General features: G+C 46.4%; 1 protein-coding gene and 3 long non-coding RNA genes across 8 annotated transcripts in view; 2 read left to right on the top strand and 2 right to left on the bottom strand.

Moving 5' to 3' along the window:
• The window catches only part of MYO1H (myosin IH), a 36692-nt gene extending 17288 nt beyond the window's left edge, over positions 1 to 19404 (bottom strand). The window contains exons 1-3 of one of the 4 annotated variants that reach the window (XM_086856421.1): positions 19225 to 19404; positions 13114 to 13216; positions 661 to 819 (exon numbers count right to left, since the gene is read on the bottom strand). In XM_086856421.1, coding sequence (XP_086712547.1) covers positions 661 to 786 — 126 coding nt within the window. In that variant the 5' untranslated portion in view covers positions 787 to 819; positions 13114 to 13216; positions 19225 to 19404. Of the gene's footprint in view, positions 1 to 660; positions 820 to 1796; positions 2416 to 7156; positions 7284 to 10594; positions 10923 to 13113; positions 13217 to 19224 lie in introns of those variants that run through there. The other 3 variants (XM_023937410.2, XM_086856422.1, XM_086856420.1) reach the window with 3 other exon arrangements.
• Positions 6568 to 11632, top strand: LOC111936451 (uncharacterized). Of its 2 annotated transcripts, none has more exons than XR_002868154.2 (3): positions 6568 to 6868; positions 6971 to 7070; positions 7321 to 7463. It is a non-coding gene; the product is annotated as an uncharacterized LOC111936451 (long non-coding RNA). The 2 variants fall into 2 exon arrangements; XR_015277837.1 differs by lacking the exon at positions 7321 to 7463 and adding an exon at positions 11147 to 11632 and having other exon boundaries at positions 6761 to 6868.
• LOC147649885 (uncharacterized) lies at positions 13336 to 21296 on the top strand. The gene is made up of 2 exons (XR_015277838.1): positions 13336 to 13422; positions 16325 to 21296. It is a non-coding gene; the product is annotated as an uncharacterized LOC147649885 (long non-coding RNA).
• Positions 19889 to 26392, bottom strand: LOC111936447 (uncharacterized). The gene is made up of 3 exons (XR_002868150.2): positions 26185 to 26392; positions 22552 to 22749; positions 19889 to 21701 (listed from the first exon to the last, which is right to left on the bottom strand). It is a non-coding gene; the product is annotated as an uncharacterized LOC111936447 (long non-coding RNA).
• Between the last annotated feature and the right edge of the window lie 18 nt (positions 26393 to 26410).

The following is a 26410-nucleotide window of genomic DNA, read 5'->3' as shown; positions in this document are numbered from 1 at the left end:
TGCTCCACCCCAAAATCCCAAAGGAGGAGCCGAGTAACTCAGGACATTATCCACAGAAAAATGCCAAAGATGATACAGAGCTTGTTGTGAGAGAGCCAAAACAACCAACCAGAACTCTTCCCAAACCAATGCCAAACTTCTTCCAAAATCCTCCTGGTTTCAAGTAAAGCTGAACCATGAGAGCAAGCTCAGAGCCTGACAATTTAAGTGCAAGGATTTGGGATCTCTTGGTGCTTCCAGGACCTTTTTCCTACTAAAGTTAACACAACACAAAATAAAACCCTCAGCCCTTCCCAGACAAACCTTGTCCTGCCTTCTGTCAACCACAGTACTCCCTTTCCCATTCCCTTCCTATTTACATCCTTGAAAGCTTTGCAAGGCAGCTCAGAGCCAAGCTGAGATTTATTTTCATGAGTTAAAAGGAGATCAGTTACTCCTGGGTGATCTCTCTGCTGGGCACACCTTGTTAGATACACAGAGGATACTCAGCTCTTCCTCCTGGACCTGAGCAGCAAGGCCACCTCAGGGACATTCCAGCAGCCACAAGGCCACCTCAGGGACATTCCAGCAGCCACAAGGCCACCTCAGGGACATTCCAGCAGCCACAAGGCCACCTCAGGGACATTCCAGCAGCCACAAGGCCACAGCAGCAGCACTTACATAGATGAGGTTCTCCTGGTAGCGCTTCCGAAGGTTGTTGAGGAAGGCAGCCTCGCTGGTGTGGGAATCCAGGAGGACAAAATCCTGCACCCCGACCTTGTCCCGGGCTATCAGAGCCCCTTCCATGTTGGCGTCGCCGTTCTCGTCCACTTCTTCCTTCTACAACACAAAGGTTGTGGGATGCAGTGTTAGGAGAGGCCTTCCCCAGGGCCAAATCAGCCTTGCACGGGTAATTCCAAGAGATTCCAGCTTGTCCAAGGATGGCAATTCCATCCAAGATCTTCAGAGCCCAGATGTCCCAGACTCGCTGCTGTGAGCAGGGAAGAAGATCCTGGTTTCCATCAAAACTGAGACAAGCCCAGCCCTGGAGATGCAGCTGGGATCTGAACACTCAGTAACTCAGTCTAGACAGAATTTTCCAGGCACAAAGTTGGAACAAACAGTGGAAGGCAGCAGAAAAATCCTTAGGTTTTTTCCCCTTTATACAGATCTAGGCATGAGAATCCCTGGAAAAGGCTGCAAGGGGCTTGACTTGTAGGCAAAAAAGATGAATCCCACAGCACCACTCTGCACAAGAATGTCATTCCCAGTGATTCCCAGCAGCAGCTCCAAGACAGCTTTCAGTGCTGGCAGCAGATGTCCCCACACGCCAGCGAGAGACACGGCCACTGCTGATAAAACTGATCAGAGAGCAACTCAACAAAACCTAAACCTTGCCTCGTACCCCCCATCCTTCTCCAAAGGCTGAGAGATGCAAAAAAGGCTGCCCCTGACAAAACCAAATCCTCTTGCACCCTCCACTTGTGATTCTTTGTGGTTGAAATTGAATTTATCTGGGAAATTCTCACTGCTGAGGGTCAAGCTCGATTCCCAGGCTATGAGAATAAAACATGCTTTTTATTTACTTAAACCAAGCTGCTAATTTCATGCTAGCAAATAAAAAAACCACATTTTTGTCTACCTATTTCATATGGGTTTGTCTACATCACACATATTTTATGGCATTACTGTGCTAAAGCTGGGTTTTCAGGAACCCTTTTGGCGTTTTTGCAGACACCAGGACAACCCAGTTCAGATGGGAATCCCGATCCTAAGGCATAAACAGAAATGAATTCACCACAGCTGGAGCATCTTACCTTGGAGTAAATTTCCTTGGAGTGAGCTCCCCTTGGAGGGTTCCAGGATTGGATAATTAGGGGAGGAACGTGGCTGAGCAGCTCCAGGCTGTGCTCACCAGCCCAGCACCTTTGCTGTTCTCCTCCTGCCCTTGGGGACGTTGGCTCGTCCCATTTTGCTGCTCCACTGCTCAAGGGGACGTCGTGGTTGTGTGTCAGGTTTTCAACCAGCACTAAAAGGACAGTGCTCTGTTCCTGTAGGGCCACGTGGGGTTCTGCCCCCCTTTTTTTAAATTTAATTTTGGTTTTTTGAAAGGAGAAGCTTTGCAGGTTGGGAATAAGCACAAAATTGAGCGTTGCTGCTGAGCTCTGGAGGGAGGTTTTTGGGATGAGCCTGCAGGCACTGGTGGACATTGGGGCTCAGTGGATTCGGGACCAGAATTGCATAAAATGAAGAGCAAATGACCCAACCATGCAATATGTTTTATAACTGAGGCAAACTTGGACAAATCAGCTCTTAAACAGGAATTTTAGGTTATTCTCATTTTGGTCTAGCCTGTTCTTTGTGTTTATCTCCTTGAGAGCGAGCTGAGTTTTGAGATTTATGCTCAGCAGCAACAAGACCACAGCACTCCAGAGAGAAAGATCCCCTGAAAGCAGATTATTTAAGTAAAAAATAAATAAACCACACCTGCACTTGATTCACACACAAGGAATGTAATTTCTTGCTTTGCTGACTGTCCCCAGCCCCCGGCTGGCAGGACACAGAATTCCTCATTTTTCCTTTGCCAGGGCATGACCTGATTGTGATCACTTTTCTGTCAGAAAGTTCCCTACTTTTTCCTTTTAATATTAATATCCTTTTTTTTTTTACCCTCCCCTGCCTGTGACCACTCTCATCCCTTTGTTGTGCCTGTCCTTAGCTCATGGCTCCATTGTTTTGGAAGACGAAATAAAGAATGATTTTTACTTCTCAAACCAACACCTGGACAGGCCCCACTGCCAGTGCAGGGAGGAACATGGAAGAGAATAAAAATAATAAAATAATAATAAAATAAAATAATAATAAAAAATAATAATAGGATTTTTCTTCTGACAAAGCTCTCAGAACAAGCCACTTTTCCTTTCTCTCCCAGCTGGGAAGCAGGAAAGGATCATCCTGACTCCTCCTTGGCATCTGCCTGCTCAGGTTTCCTCAACCCACTTCTCTCACGTGTATGTTAATGAGTAAATGAAACTGCTCCCCACCAGACAAAACTCCTGAACTCTTTTCTGGGCTATTTTGTGCCCAGATTTTCTCGGTATTTTGCTGGTGCTGATAAATGTACAATGCCAGCACCTTTTAGTGCCCTGTCCCCCACCCATTTCTGGAAGTTCACTGCGAGTTTTGTGCTTCCCTGAGTAAGAGATGCCCCAGGACTCATCAGTGCCCGTGACCCCAGCAAGACATTGCTCTTTTAAGGGATTATTTCCCTTCCCTCATCACTCAGGAGCCAGGAGATCTCTTTCTCTCCTAAAGACACGAGCTTTATCAGAAAACCTCTCCCTCACTACAATGAAGGGTTTTGCTTTTCCCACAGGGATTTGTCTGTCAACAGGGAAACTGCAAGGAAGTCTGTGGGATCACAGCACAAATTCCTGAGCTCTGCAGCTCCTGAGAAAGAATCAGACAGAACAGAGCGCTTTCTTTGACAAAGTTTGCACCAGTTTGAAGCAAGATCTGTCAAAAAAAAAAACAACTTTAAAAAGAAAGAAAGAAACTTTGCAAAATTATTACTTATCTTCACCAGAGGATCAAAGCTTGATTTTTCAGCCGATGCTCCACTGATGTTTCTTTGGTTTAATGTCACAGAACACAAGAGATGCAGGTTCAGGGGGGAGGAGGATCACTTATGAGGCCACAGCTATTTTGGGAGCACTGGGAAAGCCCAAACCATGCAGGTGAGAGGTTCAGGTGGGCACCTTTGAAATCCTCATAGCTCCCACCCACGCAGGAAACTGCACCAAAAGGTTCAACCCAGCAAACCCAGGTTTATTTGGGCCACCAATTCCACCCACAAGAGCATAAAAATCTCCTCAAGGACCCTCCAAATCCCCAGACCATCCCAGAGCTGCTGGATTTCCCTTCCACCGCCCTGCAAATTCCCAGCTGGTTTTATGTCACACCTGAGTCCTGCTTTATCTTCACCCTCCCCTCACCTCCTTGTCCAGCCCGTGCTGCTTCCACAGAGTCCCTGGGGCTGGAATTGAGGCCCACGGACACCCTGGATCGTGTGTCGGGTCCCTCCTTGGGCAGGGATGCGCCATCCTTGCGCTTTAATGAATTATCCAAGAGCTGTCAGCAGCTGCCGACAGCAGCCCCAGGAGCTTCTGCCTCTCACCAAAACACCCACGGCTGCCTCTGGGGATGAACCCATGGGCTCTGACCTTCCCGATGGGCAATTTGGGCAAATCCAGGCACAAAATACATCCCATCGCTTCGCAGCCCCTTCCCACAGCTCCCGCCTTGGCTCCCGCTAGAGGTCACTGCAAAACCCAGTTTAAATCGCCGTTTCCATGGATTTTCCTTCTTTTATTCTTTTCTTTTTCCTTTTTTTTTTTCATATTCAACAGGCAGTTTTCTCCCCCAGAAAAATGATTTTCCTGCTGGACACCAACTCCCACCAATTTCCAACAGGATAAAACCCATCCATTTGGGAAACCAACAATCCACGAGCGGCACCAAGCGACCTCTCCATTCTCCAGGCGATGCTTCCATGGATTAGGAGTTCTGTATTTAAGGAGTTTCCCACCCAAGTCCCACCTCGCTGGATGACGAACTCCTAAAGGGACTCGTGGCAGGATCAGGTTCTCCAGAAATGGAAGAGCCCTTCCTGTGCCACAGGATACCTTGGTCTTACAGCAGCACTCAGGAACCGGATCTCTTCCCTCACGCCTCGGAGCATGAGCCAGGCAAAGGCATTTCTGACTTATCCTCAGCTAATAAATATTGGTGATGAACAAAACCATTCAAAACTTGAAATGGAAAAACCCTCAATAAGGCACATTTTCACAGAGAAGTGCAAAGAGCATCTGTTTGTCAGACAGGTTGTTTAGACCTCTCTGTTTCTCAACAGAATCAGGTTTTGGTAACAGAAAATTAACCCCAACAATCCCAGCCTGTCCCTGAGAGTTTTGTCCAACTGCTCCTGGAGCTCTGGCAGCCTTGGAGCTGTGCCCATTCCCTGGGGAGCCTGGGCAGTGCTCAGCACCCTTTGGAGGAAGAACCTTTCCTTGATATCCAACCTAAACCCCACTGACACATCTCCAGCATCCTGGAAATGTCTGTGACACCGAACTTTTTATTTTTGCCTGTTCGCTGTAGTTACAGGCCTGAGATAAAATCATATAAAAGCGGTGCCACGGGAAGGTGCAGTATGTGAATGTCCCTGGAGTCATCTGATTCAAAAGAGACACAAGATAAAAAGATAGATATGAGATTTAAAATAGACACAAGATTTCATAGAGAGTGTCAGGCTTGGCCAGCACAGCTGAGCTCGGAGCAGCACTGTTCACACACGTTCCCTCAGGAACGTGGGAGCTCTGTTTTGGAAATACTCATTTACTGCGAGAGGCAGCAGCTCCCTGACCCATCCTGCTCCCCTCGTGTGCTCCAGGAATTCGCTCATTAAGAGTCCTGGGCTGCAGGGATCACAACAAGGAACCCCTCGGGCTCTGCTCCACCCTCAGCTCTCAGGAGGAATTGGTCCAAGGGGCCGTGACCACGGAGAATGGAAAAGGAAGATGTTCTGCCAGAGGCACTTGGCAGGGTCAGCGGGGGAGCACGGCCATGTCCCGGCAATCCTGGATCTTCCTACGGCAGTGACCTCGAGGTCAGGACTCCAGCGCTCCGTAGGGATGCCCTGTGTCTGCTCCAGGAGCAGTCAGGACTCATCCAATTGTCCCCAAAGGAAATTCAGAGTGTCAGATGTTGGCAGCAGGACTTGGGGTGACACATCCCCACCCAGGAAGACCAGCCAGCCCAGGGCAATGGGAACACTTTCCCACTCCTGAGGAAACCTTGGTGCGGCTCCTGAGAATTCATTTGCTCGGCTTAGTTTTCAGATAAACGAGAATCCCATAAAAAAGGGATTAAAGCAGAGCAGATTCCACCACAGGACCAAGTTACGCTCGTCCCATCACAGCAAAGCCAACAAAACAAGATGATTTTTGGGTATTTCACTGAGACTTTTCACAGATCTCTGGAAGCCTCGTTCAGATTTCTAACAGAACTGGAATGCTGGACATGGACCATGCTTGGGAATGCAGCAGCCATGGAAAAGGGATATTTTGTGTGTGCAGGGAGGCACTTGGACTGTCTGGCACTACTGTACACGCTCCTCGAGGCAGGAGAATTCATAAATACAATTATACTGTGGAAAAATTTACACATTGTAACCTAATTTCTTTTCAAAAGAATACAGAATAAGAGGGTTTTAAGGTTAATCAACAGCCCAGGGAAACGCCAAGAGTTCTTAAGGCCTCTTGTCTGTCTCCAGGGCATGGTCTGCTATAGACTTGTTAAAGGGTGACTGTCTGTCTTTCTCAATAGAGGAGAGGTCGAGGTGAACCACTTCACTTTCATAAATCAAAAGAAAGAAAAAAAGTGAGAAAATCTCCTGAGTTCAAACATTTCTTTAAACCCCAAACTTTAAATACTAAATGGGCTTCATGGCTGCCATTTTGAAAAACATTAGTTTGCCAAAGGACCCTTTTGATTCCTATTGGAAAAGCGAGCGCTCACAGATAATCCATTGAGAATCCAAACCCCCACAAAAGGCTCCCTGAAACAATCGCGGCGCTGCTGAAGGACAACATTTTTGTGCCCAAAAGAAAACATTTTAACGCGCTACAATCCATGACACATATATTCCTCCATTTCCTTTCAGTAATTATTCATTAGAAAACATTTAACGTCACTGCGGATTTCACACTGGGCAGTCTGCACACAAAGGAGAAGAGTTGGCCCATTTAGAAGGGGCTGAGTCCGCCTTTTCTCATCCCAGGAGCTCCAAGGCGGAGGGGGCTGCCGGACACAAGGGGCCGGCTAAATTGTGCGGTTAACGGTCAAAGCCCCCCTGCCTACTTTGACACTCATTTAAAGATGACGGGGAACAATAGAGATTTGTTCTTAGCAACTCTTTCTTGTGCCACAGGGTCCCCGTCGGCCGCGCCGGGCGCTCCGAGGCCTGCGAGCGGGGCCGAGGCCTGGGCCCACCTGCCCCCAGCGCTCCCCACTTTAACACAACGAGACAGGTAAAGAATATGGGCAAAAAAGAGCCCCATTCACCATGTCAGCTTGAATAAAACAATGGCCTGTCAGGTTAATGTGAGCAGCTCACATTTTGGGTCGGTGCCAGCAAGCCAGGCCCAGGTTAGGCAAACGCTTCCCACCCCAGAATTCCCAGTTCGCACCAGCGCTCCCAGGTTACAGCAGGCACCCAAGCATTCCAGCACCTGACTTAGAGCATAAAACACTTCTTTATAGCTTTTTTTTTACTCGTAGGAAGGGCCCTTGTGCTGTCTCAGCTTGTTTCACACACACAGAGATGCTGCCCAGAACTCCGTGCTCGTCCCTGCACCCCAGACATGCTGGATGAGTGAGGAAAGCAGCAGCAATTCCACTTCCCTTGGGAAATTTAGGACCAGGTAAAACCCAGCTCAAAGCCTGTCTGACCAGAGCACGGACACTAAAGTGCTCATTCTCTCAGTTATTGGCTTTTAGATATAAATTTCAAAGTTTTCCTCATGCTTAGATTTACTGCCACTGCTGGACCAGAGACAGCTCTGTAATGAATCCTAAATCCTTATTAATTGCAGCACAGGATGGTTTATTAGAAAACATCAATTACTGATAAACTCCATGGCTAACCTCTGTATGCTCCAGAGCATTCCATAGTTGACAGAGCACAGGATTTCCAGTTGAAAAACTAAAATTCAGAGTTAAAAATCCTGGGAATGTGGCAAGGCAGATTTATTCAATTTCTAGGAAAGAGAAGGATGGTCCTGAAGTATCTGACAGTCCCTAAGGTACAGGGAGAGGAGCATTTAACCACAGTAAATTCACGTATTCCAAGCTGAACACACCTCCAGGGTGTTTACAAACCTTCAGGACAGAACAGAGAACCAGAGGAAAACGGCCCCAAAATCACATTTATGGACACAGCAAGAAGGCCACTGATAAAGCAGAGATTGGGATCACATCTCCCATAGGATTATTCCAACATCCCCCAAAGACCAAACCCTCTGGGCACCAGGCAGCAGAAAGGAGCTGCCTGTGCGTGTCAGCATCACAACTGAGAGCAGATGAGACAAACGACACCTTGGACAACAATTCCCAGCCCAAACCAAGATTACAACTCCAGTTCCCACAGCAAAAGCCAGTTTTTATCACTCCATAAGAGCTCCCCAAAAGTCAGGGGCTGCTTCCATAGCAGCTACACACCAGAGACTTGCAGAGGCTGCAACGCAAGGTCTGATTCAGGAACTGCAGCCAAGGTCACCCAAAGCTCTCTGTGATTTAGGACAGGCCTTGCTCTGGCTCTGCTCCTTCAGGGTTGAGGGGACAGCAGTGCCAGGGCTGCAGTTTTGGGTGGGAGGAGCAGCAAAGAGGCTGGATGGGCTCATGGTCTGGTTGAGGATTTACTGGCAGAGCAGGATTTCAGCTGAGCCTGGAGATGCAGCCACAATGGGAATAAAGAGCAAAAACCTCCTCCAAACTCCTTCCAAAAACATCTTCATCTGCCTTTCCCTGGTTCAGGTTCCCTGGAACCCGGCACACAAAGCACTCCAGTAACAAGCTTTTAAATTCAGGAGTCAGGCATGGAGGCCACATCAGAGTTTCATTCTGGGAGCTGCCACCTGAAGCCACACGAGAGCCCCACTCTCCTCCTGGGAGGGGGGCACCAGACCTGCAGCTTCAACCAGCAAAGAGTCTCAGTACAGGAGTGTCTGTAAAGCAAATAATTTCTCTTCTCTTCAAAATCATCTTTTCCCTATCCCTCAAGATAGCTTGCAGTGCGCCAGAGCTGTTTCTGAGAGTGGGAAGGGCCTGGTTGCTGGCTCAGTGATCATCCATCACTGCCTGCAGCTCTGAAGCCGAGGGAAGGGAAAGGGAACACTGCTCTTGGCTTGTTACAGGCACAGGGATGGAGAAGGGAAATGAAGAGCCACTGTGACCCCCTCTGAGAGCATCCAGGTTGGTTCTACTCCATAGCAGGAATAGAGGGCGTCTCCAGCATTCCAAATGTAGAGGGGCCCACACATCAGGGTCACCTAAGGGCAGCTCCTCTGGGTTTGGGTTTAAGTAAGGATCAAGATTCCTCAGGCACTCCCAGGCTCTGGGAGTTGCCAGCCCCTTTCTCTACTGATCAGAAAAAAATCCCTTTTTATCATGTAGGTAAAAATCAGCTCCTTCCCTCCTCCTTTGGTCCCACCATTCTCTCCAAAATACCCCAAAACTTCTTCTGCCTCTGTTCCTTGGAGAAGGACAACAACCACTGCTCGCAGTCAGGTCCCAGCTTGCCATTATCCAGAAATTCCCAGTTTAAGGTGCCCATTAGCATAAAACCTTAGGAAAAGCCCTGAACTTACCTCACTTTTCCACATTGCTACAAAAAGGCAAGCCAAGAAGGAAAGAGGGAAATATTAATCCCCCCCACATCTTCTGAAGCACAAAACTATTCATTCCATGTGGGGAGGGCAGGTAGAGGCAAAGGGGACTCAGCTGATTCCCAGAAGGCTTCTGGATGGCTGACAGAGGGAAAGGTCATCCTCTGAAAGAGGGAAAACCTGATAAAATGGGTTAAAATAGCCACATTTTATTGGATTTAGGTGCATGTTTGAATCAGAGAGTGTTGCTATTCCTCATCTTGAAATCTGAACGTACCTAAAATTAACAAGTTTCTTTTAAAGAGTCTCATAATTCTTTATGAATTATTTATCTGTTTTTTTTTATACTTAGAGCTAAATGTTATCTGAGGAAGTAGAAATAACTGCAGTGATTTAGATGGAAATATTTTACATATTAAAAATAACACAGGAGCGCTTTGGAGGAAAGGGATGTGTCACCCTTATGAGACTTCCCTGGAAGAATTCCTCTCTGAGGACTATTTACAGGGAATGGAAATTATTCTGGCACTCACACTGAGAATTTCCCTGCTGCTGGATGAGGAGCAAAGAGAGGATGTGGGAGAAAAGCAGGGAATTGGGGAGAAAGGAGAAGGCAGATCCTGCAACCAGTGCTCTGTCCACATCCCAGCTCCACAGTGGAACAATTATCCCAGTAATTACCCCAGTAATGAATGTGCTCATCCTGTTTGCTGGAATTCTGCCTTGTGTCACTAATACAGTAAATAGCCAGACAGGGAGTCCCCTCTGAGGGGGAAAAAGGCCCCTCCAAACCCAAGCCCTCCTGAGGAGGAATTATTTTTGAGCCTCCTGCAACCATTAGTGAAAATAAATTCCTTCATTCCTCTATTAGCTCCAAGCCTCGGTGGCAAAGTCCTTAACCCAGTGGATGGACCATTCTCCTGCTGGATTTTGGATCTTTGAGCAGGGGGATCCTCCACCTCTGACTCAGCCACACCATGCACAGAGCAGCGCCACATGCAGAGTAAAAATCCCATCCATGCTGCAGTAAGGAAAACTCCAGGGATTTCCCAGGATTGTCCCACAGCCAGACACCCCCAGCAGCTCAGAGTTCAGCCCCTCAGGACTTCAATTCCCTGAGAGACCCCTCTGCCTCCCTCTCTTGATGGGACCCACCAAAGCAAACCCACCTTTCACTCCGTGTTCTCACCAGACTTCAGATGCGGAAGGAATTCATTGTGGCTAATTAAAAATTAAATCCTCCCTTCGGTCACTGTATTTCTCTCTCTGCCTCAGCCTGTCACGCTCTGCCTCTGCCACTTTCTCTCTGGGAATAATTTCCTTCCTTCTCCTTGGCCTCTGCATCCAGCTCTGCCATCTGCCCTGAGGAGCCCGGCTCCCGCTCTGCTCCCGGCTGACCACCTTGGCTGCAGCTCCTCTCAGAGTCACTCCTTCCTTCCTTCCTTCCCTCCAGCCCCCCCAGCTGCAGGGCCTCCCCTCCTCCTGCCTCTGCAGCCCAGTCCCTCCGGGGAGCAGCTCCCTGGGAAGCTTTTCCAGCACACTCAGAGGATTGACCTTCCTGGGGCGAGCATGGGCTCTGTGTCCCTCCCCATCACTGACCACGCTTTTCCACGGGAAGAGGAGGACAGGAGATGCCCAGGGAGCCTCTTGCCTCTGAGCAGGTCTCACCACACTGATTATCAATAAATAAACTGAGGATTAACCAGGTTATTTTGTGGCAGGTGGAAGGTGTGCCGAGGAGACCACAGGAATTTTACCCTCGTCCAGTTCCTCAGGAGGCAGCTCTGGACAGAGAATGTCAAGGTTACCTGGATGTCTGCCCTGTAAAAGCCATGCCCAGGTTTTGGGATGGGATTTGATGGAGATTGCAGAGCACCACACCAAGGCTGTGACCCCTGTCCAAAGAGCCCAGCTCCAGAACCTTGGGATTGAGGTGGAAGAATTTGAAGAAGATTGAGAATTTTCCTCAATTGGCATTGAGGAAAACTGAACTGGGCTGTTTAAGAAACCAGCCTGCACCTGTGTTAGAGGTGCAGAATTTTCCCTGGAAGTTTTCCTAAAGTCTATGACAAGAGAAAATCATCAGCATACACCAAGAAACCTGCACCTTATAATTTTTTTATAAACCTTCCCATTTTTTCCACTAAAAAATGGGAAAGTTTATAACAAATAAACCTTCTTGGAAAAAATAAATAAGTAGCTGGATCTATCCTGGAGTTCCATCTGTCATCTCCTCTGTCAAGATTTCATTATCATGCAAGTGAGATGTCACCCCAGTCCCAGCTTCCAAGATATTTCTGTGCTGAAGTCCAGAAATGCTATTAGCCAGGAGAGAAGGGAGCTTTAGGAGCACACAGGAATCAAGGAGAAAAGTTGCTCTTACCCCCCGTTGTCCAGGATAAACTCAATATATATTTCTGCACCAGGAAGTTTGGGAAATGAGTTCTGATATTTGTGACCGAATCGCATCAGTTGTGTGCTTTATAAAAATATGATTTTCAGATCATTATCCCATCATTTAACCTATAGAAATGCACCACTCAAATACATACTAATACAGATAATAGAAATCATAAAATCTCGGAGTGATTGAGTTGAAAGGGACCTTAAAAACCCTTCAGTTCCAACCCCCTGCAGGAAACGCCCCATGGAATAAATCTCTCTGTTAATGCATCTCCCACTAGAGCCACGATAATTGAAGTTACCTGGGTGTCCATCCTGGCTGCTGTTACCAATTATTCCAGGGAAACCATTCACCAGGGGCTTTGAACCTGGGTAAGGTCCCTCGGAACTCTGGGCAGCCGGGCAGGGACGATGTCCTCACCCGAATTGAGCACCTTTAATAATTTACTGGGACCAGGGACTTGGGCCTATGGCACTTGCATCCACTTAGTGGCCACTTTTCCAAGATAAGAACTAGAAACTGTATCTTCCTCGAGATTAGGTTGCACCTGGGATCCTTGAGGAGTCGGTGGGAGCGTTGTGTGTTAATTACAAACTACCCAAATTCAGGAGGGTGTATTTTGGGTGTATTGAGCTGGAGCCATCCCAGTTTGATGCCAGCACAGAGCAGGTGGTGGGTGCTCAGCTTCTCCTTCAGAACCCAGAGTGGCCGAGGAGCTGCCTCGAGCTGGGAGCTTTAAGGTTAATAATGTATATTGCCTTGGTTATAGGATCTCCCTTCCCCAGGCTAAGACGTGCTTAAAAATTAACAGTGCAGATATCCCACAAAGGAGGAGCAGGTGCTAAGACTCCACATGAATCTTTCATGTGATTCCAACCCACAGAGGCAATTTTAGCAGTTTCCCTGCATTGCTGCAGCCTCTGGGATCTCTCCACCTCACCGGGACAGGGCCCAGGGTGGGTACGGATTTACCCTGCAGAAATTGGAATAAAGCTCATGTGGAGGATGAGGGCTCCACTCTCACATGAATATATTGAATTCTGCCTTTTTCCTCCCCCGGGGTCCTGACGTGGTGTAACCAGATCTGGGGAGAGGCTGCTCCACCTGCACCTCGCCAGCCTCACTCAGCATCAGCAGGTGAAAAACTACACCCTACAGCAGCTTCAGCAGGGAAAATATTCATTAAATTCATTCAGGATTTATCCCATTCATTGCCTGGTGCCTCTGGAGCGTGGGGACGCGCTGCTGTGGGTGCTTGAGCTCGGAAGTGCAGGGAGCACTTACAGGACTGAGCAGCGCCAAAATTTTCAGGTAAAAATCCCAGGGGTGAACTGGGAAATGCAGGTCAACGCTGCCAAGCCACTCAGTTTAGATCCTGGACGCCTTCCTGGAGAGGAAAACAGAGAAATTAATAGGAGATGGTGTAATACAGAGATGAAAAGCATATAAATGTGTGTTATTGACTTTGGGGAAGAAACACTGAGGGAAACTCATTAATTCATTTAGGGATGTATTGGAGCAGAGCTGAGGGTGTCACTGAGAGTTACAAGAGATGGAAAACAAAGGGTGCTCGTGGCCACTCTGACTCTCCAGGTAGGTCCAATTTATCCCACCCAATCCTTTCTTTTGCTGACAGAAGATCCCAAAGTCCCTGTCTGGTTAGACGGATGAGGAGGATCTTTTCAGTGAGCTGGTCTGGACTGCTGGATGTGCCATGGACATGCCTTGTCCACCTGGACATGCCAAGAAGGTGTTACCCTGTCCACCAGAACAGCTCTGCTCTCTCTCACACAATTACAACTGGAAGTTGTCACCAGCTAAAATAAAATCCCCAAGAGATCTTTCCATGCCATCAGTGGAAAGGGGATTACTCAGGGAATGCTGAGGAATTGCTTTGCACAGAGTGGGAATTGTGAAATCTTTTGGCTTGGGAAAGACATCCAAGATTGAGTCCTGACCTTGCCCCCAGCACTGTCACATCCAGGCATTCCTTGGACACCTCCAGGGATGGGGACCCCAAACCTCCCTGGGCAGCCCCTGCCAAGGCCTGACCACCCTTTCCACGAAGAAAGCACAGAGAAACCAAGCATGGAATTAGAAGTGAGGCAGAAATGTTGTTCTTTGCTGAGGAATGCAAAATGACAGCTTTGTGGCTGGAGCCAGGGTGTTGTGAGGGACACGTGGAGCTCTTCAAGCACTCCTTGCAACTCAGGCTTGAGACCTGAACCCACAATCCTGCTTTCCTCCAGCAAAATCAGGGAGCTCATTTCTATGGACAGCTCATGGGATGGCTCCCAGGAAATCATTTCCCTGTGTCCTGTTCTCCCTGGCCTTCACTCCAGCACAGCCCCAGCTCCTGCTGTCAGAGGGACATTTCAGCAGCTGGCAGTGGCTCCCTGTCACAGCTCCTTTGTGTACAGAGATCACCTTCAGCGATTATTTATTGCAGCAGTTCAGATTCCTGCCTTCCTGTGACATGATGAATGACTTTTAAGTAACATAATATCTGGTTTCCTCCTCTTTCACACACCCATTTCATTGCCAGGTGTCTTCAGTGACCAGATCCAAAGGGATTGGTTGCAGTCAAAAGGGAAAGAGAAATCCTTTACCACATGTCCAGCCTCCTCTTGTTCATATTTAATGGAATTCTTGCTTGGGTTAAAATTATTATCAATTATTCACCCCTGATCTCAGTAATTCCAAACATTCCAAGCAAAAAATAGCCCTCCTCTAACTGCTGTTTAAAATTCCCAAATATTTTTGTTTACATTTTTTTAAGCTCTTCTCCAGGTAACTGCAAGCTGGCCAGTGAGTTATATGATATAATATAAATGTATATATTAATTAAAGAATAAAGCAGATTAGCTTTATTAGGAGGCAGCAGAGGGCAGATCCATCAGCTCAGGATCCGAGTGTCTCCCATCACTGCTGGGAACAGCACTGGGAACAAAGTCCTGTCCTTTCAAACCAGCCCTCAGACCTCTCTTTCAGCCTGTTTTAACATTTGAAAAGAGTATTTTTTGTCTGGCTAAATTAAATCCTCGACATCTTTTGTTTCTAACCCACATTCTTGCTCGAGCTGGTTGAGAGGAAACAAAAACAAAGCAGACAAAAAAAAAAAAAACAACCAAAAAACCCCACCTCAAAACAACACAGAGGGAACAGGAGATAATTTAGATAATTTGATCCTGGTAAAATACATGAAAACCACAACCTGCTCTCCATGAGCCTCTCCAAACCCTGCAGCACCTCTGGAATAGAGCAGTCACACACGAGGAAATTCTGTCATTGGAAGGTTGGAATTTGAGATTTTTACATTGCAGTTAGAGCCCAAACAGGTTGGACTAGATGGTCTGGAAGGTCTTTTCCACCCTCAGTGGTTCTGGGATTTTGGGATCAATCCAGAACAGCCACAATAATCCATGAGCTTCATGTAGCAGCAAGATGGTGTGGCACAGGCCATCGTGAATTTATCCCACTTAAAGTTCATATTCACAAAGCAAACGAGGAATCAGGGAAATGTGAACTCTTAAAATCCTTCTGTCTGCACTTGAAATTGGGGTGAATTTCTCAGGATGAGGATTTAAGGTTTCTTTCTAACAGGAAAACATGCAGACAGAACTTCAGGGAGGCAGCAATGCTGTGCCCTCCCTGACTGGGTAGCTGGAACTTCTAGGAGTTAATTACTACAACAAATACAGGAGTGATGTTTTTGTTAACTTGTGTTCCTCTGCCAGAAACAGAAGGGGGGTGGGAACATTGAAACCCTTTAGTTCTGGAGCGAATTTCCCCAAAAAATGCTGTACAGAACAAGTACATGTATAAAACCCAGCATCCAAACCACTCCAGTCTCCCTCACCACAATCTTCCCCCAAAAAACACCCCCCCAAAACTTCCCATCCACGATGTGGCTGACAATCCTTCCTCCCCCTTGTGTGGCTGCAGGGAGTATTCCCAGCAAGGCCTAAATGCTGATGTGCAAGAGCCATTCAAATCCCAAATGTAGCCCCGTGGGATCGTGGAAAGCTGTCATAAATCCCAAATACTGATACATAGAGGCGTGGAAAGCTGTAATAAACCCCTTTCAGTCTCACTCCTCACACAGGTCACTAAATCTGGGCTGTAATTTTGGGAGTGTGCTGCTCCCTGGCCACAGACTGGACAAAGGCCTTTTCTCTACAAGTTCAATCAAAAGGACAACAGCACATGACAGAGCTCTTGTATCTCCTGGGATTTTAGGCTGTCCCAGCAGGGACCTCCTGCAGGGCCAGGGAAGGAGGGGGGTTCTGCCAGCCTTGGGATAAAGCCAACAAAAACACCTAATGAGTGCAAAAGCTGGGAAGTTCATGCAGTTGGTGCTGTCGAGCTGGACTAGCATTTCCAGGCTGGCTGTGGGCATGGAAAAAATCATCCTAGAGGTGCCATCACATCAACTTTAAAGTGAGAGGTTGGGCTGAAAAAAATCCATTGGGTAATCCTTGCTCATTTTCTTCAGGACAATCCCTGTGTCCAGCAAAAGTGATGCCAGGAGAAAAGCTGGAGATCCAGCATGAACAGGCAGCAAAGGACTCATCCAGGAGATTCTCCAGGCTGCAGGAATTCCCTGCTCCAGAAGAGATGCCAGAGGCAGGAGAAGTGAGGCACGGCTGACCTTGGGCTGGGGAGGGTGGCTGCTGCCAAGGAGAGCAGTTAGGAAGGAGCAGGGACTGTTCAAACATTGGGAAATCCTTGCTCATTTTCTCCAGGATAATCCCAGCCTCCAGGCTTGATGTCACAGAATTTCCATGATTAAGTGTCTATTAATTAAACGCACAGTATATAATTACTAATGCAAACTGCCCGAACTATTAAGAAGAGTAGAAATCCCGCTGCTCCAAACTGAAGGATTCTTGTCTTGGATTCCTCAAGACACATTGGATGTGTTACTGCTCGTGGGAGAAGTGCTGTAGTTTGTTTATTTGACTTTTAAGCAAGGAGAAAAGTACAGAAAATACAAACATATCAAAGGAAATGTCCTTTGAAACAAGTGTTTAACCTCACCTGTGCAAAGGAAAATCCAATATTTAATCAAAGCATTCTGTAATTAGGGATCTTGGTTCCATGAGTAATCCAAAGAGTTTTGTGATGGATTAACTTGCTTTGAGAACTCAGGCAAAGTTAAAGATCCAATAACAAATGACTTGGTCTAGCAGCCCACAGCTGACTCAAAGAAAGAGCACAGGGAATGGTTTAGCAAACTGATTTTCCAACTCCTGTGTGGCTGAAAACCACCAGAAGGGTGAGACAACTCCTTCCTTAGAACGGACTGGAATGTTCCTTCCCTAAGAAAATCCAAGACAAGAACATTTATAATATTTACAGCACCAGGGTGGTTCAATCCCTTCTTTATCCAGAGGTGTCTTCACAGAAAAGCCCCACTGATAGTGATAAAAATGTTCCTTTGTGGCAGAAAAAAGCTCTGAAGGGAGCAGGAAAAATGCCCAAGCTGAGGTGTTGAGAGGTATCTTCCCTTTAAATTCTGGATAAAATATCCCACAGGAATTTGGGGAAAACTTTCAGCAGTTTCTCTGTTTGCATGACACCCCTGCAAATCTGTTTAAAACTACCTGAACCATATGAAGCTCTCACAGGCAGTCTGGGTTGATTAAAGAGTTGTTCATCACCACCCTGGGCCCACATCTGGATTTTTGGTCTAAAAGTGGAGAGAAAAGGTCCAACAGGTGCAGGGCTAGGTCAGGTTCTAATTAACAGACGTGTCCTCACACCCCAGGCAGGTTTTACACAACACAAAGCTCAAAGCAGCAACACTCTGCAAAAAGCAAAGCCTGCAAACAAACCCTGTTGTTCCATTAAACTTAAAATACAATTTGACTCTGTCATAGCGATGTAGATGAGCTATCTGCATTAAATTGTGTTTAATTTAACTCTAGAACTATAGGGCCCAATTAAAAATAATGAGGCCTGTCTCCAACTGTCAGGCTCAATTAGAGATAATGGGAAGTGATAGCTCCTGGAATAGATTCATTTTTGTCTGATAGACGAACTGGGGCAGGGGTCTTGGCAGGGGTCAGTGGAATAGACCCGCCAACAAAACACGGGTCAGTCAAGCTTAAGGAGTCTTAAGGAACCTGGTTATTAAATAAGGAAGTAGGAAGTAAATCAAATCCAAAAGCACATGAATAACCCCAACAGATTCTTTTATTTTTGTTGTTTTTCCTGTTGCATCCCCGTATATTGAAATTCGTCTGAGCATTAAACTGCCCATTCTGAAACCAAATATAGAACAAATAAAGGTTAAACCTGTTTGGCAGGGCTAAAGGGGGAACTCGAAAAAGAAGGGCCCGACTTCATATTCCAAAGAGTTAAGCAGGATCAACATTCTCCTGAGGCAAAAAATTGTAGCAAAACCACTGAGCTTTTATTTCTAAAAAATAACCCCATCAGCAATGATGATTTGAATGTAGAGAGAAACCAAAGTGTTGAAGTAGGAATGTGACAAGAAACCAAGCGAGACGTTCCGTGTGATGAACTGACTCCTTCGGGCAATAAAAATTTGCCAACTTTTCCTTCTAAAAGCACAGCAGAGCAGTCAGACCAGCTCAGAAGCAAAAGCATTCACCCCTGAGGAAGCACAAATGGGTGACAACTCTTGGTCAGCAGACAGTGGCTGTCATTTTGGATGAGTAATTGATCCTGAGTGGGGAGGGAGGCGCAGGCCTCGGGCCCGTGTGGCTCATTCCGTGCGTGTCCACGCTCCGGGCACTGCAGAAACAGGGCCTTGCCTGTCCCAGCAGTGCCTCTGGAGCTCGTGTTGGGCAAAAGACGCTCCCAGCCAGCCTCTCCTTTTGTTTGTGTGGGAAGACACTTTTTTAATCTAATGATATCTCTCTCCGTGCCCAAGGCGCTGCTCGTGCACCGCGCCCGCGGCTCCTCATCATCGCTGCTCCCCTCCCCCCTGTGCAGCCCAGCCTGCAAAGTCATGCTTTGAATTTAAATCTCTGCTCTGGGGCTTCTGAGGAGGGGAGGAATGGGTCAGGGTCTGGGCTTCTCCCCCAGCTGTTCTGAAAAAACAATGGGCAAATTTCTAATTGGAGCCGTTGTTTCTCCTCGTCCTTCCCTTCTCCCTCACCAAGAGCCTCATGAGGGGACACAGAGTGACAAATGTGTCGCTGCTAAAATGCAGCAAAGGGTCACTGGCAATACACAGCACCAGTGTTATTCCCTTCCTGCAGGGTTTTATCAGGTCTGAAGGCTCTGACAGATCCTCAGCCCAGGTCTGAGGGAATTCCTGACTTGCCCGGATGAATGGGAATCACCACAGCCAGGAAGAGCTTTGGAGCCTGAGGCACAGCTCCGTGTAAAACTCAGAAAAAACAGGGACTAAGTTTCAATTACCAGCCTGAGGTGTGCTCTGGTTTCAAAAAATCCCCGTACAGATGTCTCCGTTTCCTCTGAAGGATATCCAGCTCCTGTCATGCAGCACTTGGGATCTGGAGAACTCTGATATTTGATCTCAGCACAAAAACTGCTCCTAGAACCCACGACTGTGTGCTCCTGGTGGGAATTCAGGTGTGTGAGTACAATTCCCCACCCCTGGGAGTGCCCAAGGCCAGGCTGGACAAGGCTTGGAGCAACCTGGGCTAGTGGAAGGTGTCCCTGCCCACGGCAGGGGGTGGAACTGGATGAGATTTAAGATCCCTTCCAACCCAAACCATTCCAGGATTCTCTAAGTACAAGGATTTTTCCTTAAGAAAACCCTTCTGATTACTTCATATCTTAAAATCTTAAGTTTGGAGCACTACACAGAATCAACTGAAATGTTTTAAACTATAATGGAGACAGTTCCAGTCATGGAGCAACGACCCTGACCTTGGGTGTGGCAAAATGAGAAAAGCCAGAAAAATCAGATTTAATGTAGGGATGTGTAAGGTTGGCCAAGGAAAATGTTTTGATGATGAGTAGAAGAAAACAAAATCAATTTTTCCGTGCAGCTTCTGAAATGGGAGTAAACCCCTGTTTTTACAGAGCACTGAAGTAAAAGCAAAGCCAAAGATTCGAATTTTGTATCAAACCCTACGTAGAAGACAATTTTATTTATGGCTAATTCTTCCTCCCTCATGAAGCCAGAGATTGTTTTACCTCCAATGGCCAGGAGCAGACTCTGGTTTCCTTCGGAATCTCACAATAAAATCAATTCATGGTGAGGCAGGCTCAGAACAGGTTCCTCCAGCAGGTGCATCCCCAGATCAATCCCCAGCGCTCCACAGAAAACCCTTAATTTGCTATAAAGACCGAGATGTTGCTATCACTTAAATCTGAAGACTGTCACCAGCACAATCGTCAGACGTTCATCTTATGCTGCTGTTTGCAGAAAATTCCAAATACAAAGAAACCCAGCAGGCAGCAGAGGAATCCCCCAGCCCCTGATTAAAAAAGAACCTTATGGGAGGAAGAGAAAGAGACACATAATTCATCCTGAAGATACCAGGGTTTTGGTTTTTTTTCCTTCTGAGTGGCCCTGGTTTTGCCCAGGAGCCCAAGGAAGCACCGGGGTCGTCCTTGTCGCCCCTTGGTCACTTGTTACTGTAGCAGAAAAATCAGTTTTTCTCTTGTGACAGTAACCCAGGGAACAAATCCATGATGACACCATTCCATGCATTCGTGAACTTCGTGGCCTTGTAGGTCACTGGACAAATCTCTCTAAACTGAACTGTTGACAGTTCTTTGCAGGGTTCCCCCCAGGAAACTGAAGGTTAATTGACCATTCTTTCAAACCATGAAATGCTTTTGAAAATGTTAGTTTTAAGTCTCGTAGCCTAAAAGCTGATGAAGCAGCGTGTTCTGTACTGGGGTGTCTTCTAATTACTGGAATGAAGAGTTATGGCCAGGGAAGGTGCAGAAATGGTTTAATTAGACTTGTGTGCCATGGAAGCAGGAAACAATATTCCCTAAATCGTGGGGTTGATGAGGGCAGAGCTGCTGAGGGAGCAGGAAAAGCTGCTCATAATGGAGCTGACGATTTCTGGGTTATGTTAATTTGGTGGCAGCCTTATAAAGACAAGGGATCTTAACTTCTCACTCTTAAAAACCTCAGAAAAATACTCACAGGCTTCTCTTCGCTCACTGGCTCCAAAGGAATGGTCACTGCTGGGTTCTGATGGATGCTTCCACCCAGGAACAGTTACAGAAATCCTCAGATCCAGGAATCCCTGAGAACGCCCACCACCCTGGAATGCCTGGCAGGAAATGCCTGGGTAGAACCAATATTCACCAAAGATTTACAGAAACCAGGAGGAAAATGGAAATCAAACCTTCTGAAAGGATTTATCAGGCCGAATTTGGGCTGCACACATTTGGATTTTACTCTGACATCCTGTGGGTGCTATTTTTTATTTGTGATATAGTGTGGCTGTGAAAATATTGCAGAAATAAAAAGAAAAGATGGTGTGTTTGTTATCAACACTCCACTAACCTTGAAGAGTGTTCTTCTTGAGCATCTTCAGTCGTGGTTGAAAACCCTGATGTCATTGGGAGTTTTGAGTTCTGCAACATTTCCAAACCAGACTTTGGCATTCTCTGTGGTTTTGTGTAAGAAATATCAATTTAAACACGGCCAGAGTGGGATCCTCAGGCCATCCCTGTCCCTGTGCCCACGGAATTCCCTCGCTGGGGAGCAGGATGGGCTCTCTGAAAGTTGTTGTTGGGTTTTTCCATGAGCTGTGCCTCCAGCTGAGCCCTCAGGGATGAATTCCCCAAAATATTTCCGTAGTCACTCAAAATTCATTGCTCCTACAACAAAAAGTTGTGTTTGCCCAAAGATGGAAGCAAAGAGCTCCAAAATCTCATTTTTTTTTTGCTTCTTTCCTTTTCACCTGCAAAGAGAAAAAACTTTTCATGCACAGAGACAAAAAAAAGCACTGACTGCCATTATCTGCATGACACAATCCATGGGGATTGGCTGAAACAAGGAGGGATATTAATTAAGGAAAAGCTCATTACTGTGATGAAGGAAGAGGTGAGACCTACACAGGATTCTCTGCACAATAAATAAATAAATGTGGCTGTAAATTAAAAAAAAAAAAAAAAAAAAAAAAAAAAAAAAAAATGTGGCTGTAAATAAACCACAGGCTACAAAAGAGCAATAAAGAAATCAGAAGTGACAATTTTGTGTGCTCTGGGGCTGAAGCTGTCTCTTCCAATGACAAACTAAATTAGGAATTACGTCTGTCAGCCAACAACATATTGATATCCCTCTGTTTTTGGGGAAAAAAAATAATTCAGAAGTATTTATTTCATGCCCTAAATGCAAAATAAAAGTATTAATTCTATGATGACATAATACATGGATTTGTTCTAATTTCATTGCTTCATATAATAACCACTGCACAATTATAGCACCCATAAACTCATTTTTCCCCAGACTGGACATAAATCAGGGCAAAATATTCTTGTAGTTCACTCACAGAGGTAAAAATTGTGCTAAGCTTAAGTTTAACTGGCTAAAAAATAAATATATTGTCAGGTTTTGTGTGTCTTTGTGGGTTGGGTTTGGGGTTCTGCCAGCTCTTAAAGCACAAACAATCCTGGCTCTGCAGGATTTCTGTTGAGGGGCATTTAGAAGCCCCAGGCCCATTTTTCCAGGAAAATCATGGAATCCCAGAATGGTTTGGGTTGGATGAGACTTAAACCTTCTTCCAGGGATGGGTCATTGTACTCACACACCTGAATTCCCACCAGGAACAAGCAGCAGAGTGGATTCTGTTCCTAAATAAGAGCAATTTCACATTAAAATCAGAGAGGAGCTCAGCTGGCAGTTGGAATTTCAGGGCTGTGCAGGGCACCAACGCCATTTCACGAGGATAAAGATTAATTTCTTCCAGGCCAGACTTCCAGCACTTCACGAGCAGGACAACATTTTCCCTGTGGGATAGACAGAATTAATTTTGGGAAGCTGCCAGACTCCGAAAGGAATCCCCGTTTGTTGGTGTTTGCCACCTAAAGATGCAATAAAACAAAACAACACGGAAAAAATGAATAAGGAAAGTACTAACGGGTGTAAAAATCTGATTTTAAAGGGAGTCAGAGCAGGTTTCTCTTTGTTTGGGAGATAGTGCAAAACTTTTCCAGGGCAGATTTTCCAGGACAGCTCTCCCAGCAGGAGCCAGGCTCTGGGACCTCCGGTGTTTTCCTCACCTTGGCCATGAGGAAAAGCTTTCTGTCCGTTACATCCATGCATGTAATCAGGGATTGTGCCTTTTGTCACACTCCCAGCCACCATCTGTGTGCTCCCGAGTGGCCAGACGAGGGCTAAACCCCCATCCCGGTGGGATTAATCTGCAATTTCACACCAAATGATTTTTAAGGATAATTTGTTAGGATACAGTATCCCGAAATAAAACAAACGGTCAGTGCTTTTGCGAGGGGATAAAAGGAGGGAGCTTGTAGAGTTTCCTGTGTTTCCAGTGGCTTGGACAGAATCCATTTGCACATTTTCATTCCCATATGAATGCACAAATCCTGGGAAAAGAGCCTGTGGGTAATGGGAAGAGCTGCTTTTTTATTTCTGGGGGTGAGGTACAACCCCAAAGCTGGGGACTGGAAAAGGGATGAACTGTAACCAAATTCCCATCTCCATCAGGGACTGAGAATCTGAGTGATGAAGTTTAAAATGTGAATATTTCACTTCTGCAGAGAGGGGACTGGGGGGAAAAAAATAAACTGAATAAATAAAAAAAATAAATCAAAAAAGCTCCAAAATCCAGTTTTTCCCATAAAACTAAGCTGGTTCGAAGTGTGCAAGGAAATTATTCCTCTCTGAGAAGCACTAAATGTTTTCAGAGCTGAATTCACATCAGTTTTTTCCCCAGATGTTTTAGATGCTCAGGAGGAGAGGGATGAAAACCATAATCAGAAAAAATAAGCCAAGTGAGGAGAAGGAAGATCCAGGGTCAGGACACACCGATGTCCTTTCACAAAAAACCATGATGAATAAACATGAAGCTGCTTTTCAACCATTCTGGGTTCACCACAAAAACCACAGGTCCCAAACTGCCTGAGGTGGGAGAAATATTTTGATTTTCCAGCCTGACACAGAGGTCACCAAAATCTCCACAGAGTTCTCATCAATCTCTGCTTTTGAAGGTTTCTCAACTCTCTCTTGCTTTTTTTTCCCCCCCTCCTGCTTTTCTCCTGAAGCAGTGGAGAGTGTGGAAAATAAACCAAACTTGTTTTATGATGACCTCAGCTGGTAGTAAAATGAATTCAGTTTGTCATTCAAAAAGAAATTCCTACCATTTACAAGAAAATCTATAGAAATGAAAGATATTTTAGGAGAAATTCACACACAAGAAAGTGAATGCCTTTGAAAAACAAATCCCTATTTTACCTCTATTGTTGTGTTGCATTATTTGTTCACTACAAAGTTGTTGGTCCAAAGAAAGAAAGAAGTTAATTGCTGAACAATGTTAATTTAAAGGCTGTATGTGATTTTTCACGCCACCAAATAAATCAGACAGAAATTGGATCAATGGAAATACCTGTAAAAATAACAGGAATAAATGGAATACTGTAAAAATAACTTCAGTTGTGACAGGTGGATTTGAACTGCTCCTTAACTGAAATAAAGATAACTACAAATACAAATGGAGAAATTGTTCCTCTCTTGTGTTCTTGTATTTTAAATCACAGAAATAAACATAGCTGATGGATACCAGGAGAAAATACACCCCAATAATCCTTTCCATGCCATTCCCATGGACAGCATCATTTCTCCTGCCAGGAACTGGTGAGAAAACACCGAAAACAAGTTAAAAACCTTTTTATTTTTTTAAAGTCCAACCATCAGGCTGCAGTTCTGGAACTCCAGCTTGGAGCTGGCCTGGTGGGACACGGAACAGCAGCAGCTCCCTGCGCTGTGGAAGGGGCTGAAACAAGATGAGCTTTAAGGTCCCTCCCAAGCTCCTCTGTCCTGTCCAACTCCAGCACCTCCAAGGGATTCCAAACCTCCCATTGCAGTGTCAGACTTCCCCCATTGTGAAAACGCTCCTTGCACCAATTAACTGGAATTTTCCTTGTTGGAACTTGCTCCTGTTTGGAGAGCCAAGCCCTTTATCCCTCCCCGTTGCAGGTTAAGCTCCCCCAGTGAGCAAACGGAGCAGGAGCCACCTTTTGCTCCCCTCCTGGTGCAATCCTGCCCTTCCAAGGTTTGCAAATCACCTGAGAGGGAAAACCAGCCTATGGAATGTGTTCCTGCAAGGAAAGCAGCCAGGGAGAAAGCTCAGCACAATGTCTTGAGCAGGCTCCAAGGAGATCTGGAAGGAACGTTTTGTTTTATCCTCGCCCCTCCTGCAAATATTCAGCCACGGGAGCGCATTTTTTAAAGTGTTTTTTTAAGTTTTTAAGGATGTGACGACTCTGAGATGACCTTTTAATAAGTTACAGCCCAACATTAATTAATGCAGCCTGTAATTAAGGGAACGCTTGCGACTGTGCAAACTCCATGCCTGAGGCTCTGCCAGTACTGTGACTTTTCCTCTTATTTCATTTCTCCAGAGGTGCCTGATAAAGGCATTGATTCATAGAAGTATTGATTAATCTCCACTTCTATTGACAGCAATTAACAGAGAGAGATTTGATGCTCATCAAAGTGAACAGATTCTCATTAAGAGCAGAAAAAAAGTGGATCTGCCTTCACATTTCATCCCCTCCATACTCTGTGGCAAACTGGCAAGCACAAGGAAATACATTTATCATGGATCTTGTGGGTTTTTGTTGTGCAAGGATATTGGGAGGATTTCCACATCTCAGCTTTGCTGTGCAGAGCCCAAAGGGCTCGGTGTCATCCCAGACCTCAAACTGACTCTACTCAAAGGCCACTTCCATGGCAGAGAAGGTTGACCCCTGTTTTGATAATGGGCTTATAGGAAATAAAATCTGGTTGCAAGAAAAGACCTGGACAGCCCAAGTCAATATTTTCTGGGGCTGGATCTCTGCTGGTCTGGCCTTGGCTCGGGTGTTTGATCCACGTCTCTCTGGTCCTTGGAGGTAACACTGTCCCAGATTTGTGTCATTATCATCAGACTTCACTCTCTGATGGCTCAACCACGCTTTAAAAGCCTCTGGCGAAAGACGAGGCCGAATTACGGTGCTCAGAGTGAATGATTCACTTTCTTCTACCAGATTGCTCCAAACGTCATCCAACCTGGCCTTGGGCACTTCCAGGGATCCAGGGGCAGCCACAGCTGCCCTGAGCACCCTGTGCCAGGGTCTCAGCATCCTCCCGTCCCCATCCGTCCTGTCCCCATCCCTCCCATCCTCATCCCTCCCATCCTCATCCCTCCCATCCTCATCCCTCACCTCCCGCAGCTCTGAGGCTCAAAACAGGCGCTGCCTGCCCGGGGCTGTCCCGGCTCCGTTCCCGCTCCCGCGGCCACCCCGGCACCGGCGGGGACAGGAGGGGACAGGAGGGGACAGGAGGGGACAGGAGGGGACAGACGGCTCCGGCCGCTGCCTCCGCTCCGCTTCCCGCAGCGCCGAGCGGGGCAGCGGGGACTGAGCATCGGGCACCGAGCATCGGTACCGG

This window comes from Cyanistes caeruleus, chromosome 18 (genome assembly GCF_971803275.1).
Source record: "Cyanistes caeruleus chromosome 18, bCyaCae1.hap1.1, whole genome shotgun sequence".
Lineage (NCBI taxonomy): Eukaryota > Metazoa > Chordata > Aves > Passeriformes > Paridae > Cyanistes > Cyanistes caeruleus.
This window is presented reverse-complemented; position numbering and strand designations above follow the sequence as displayed.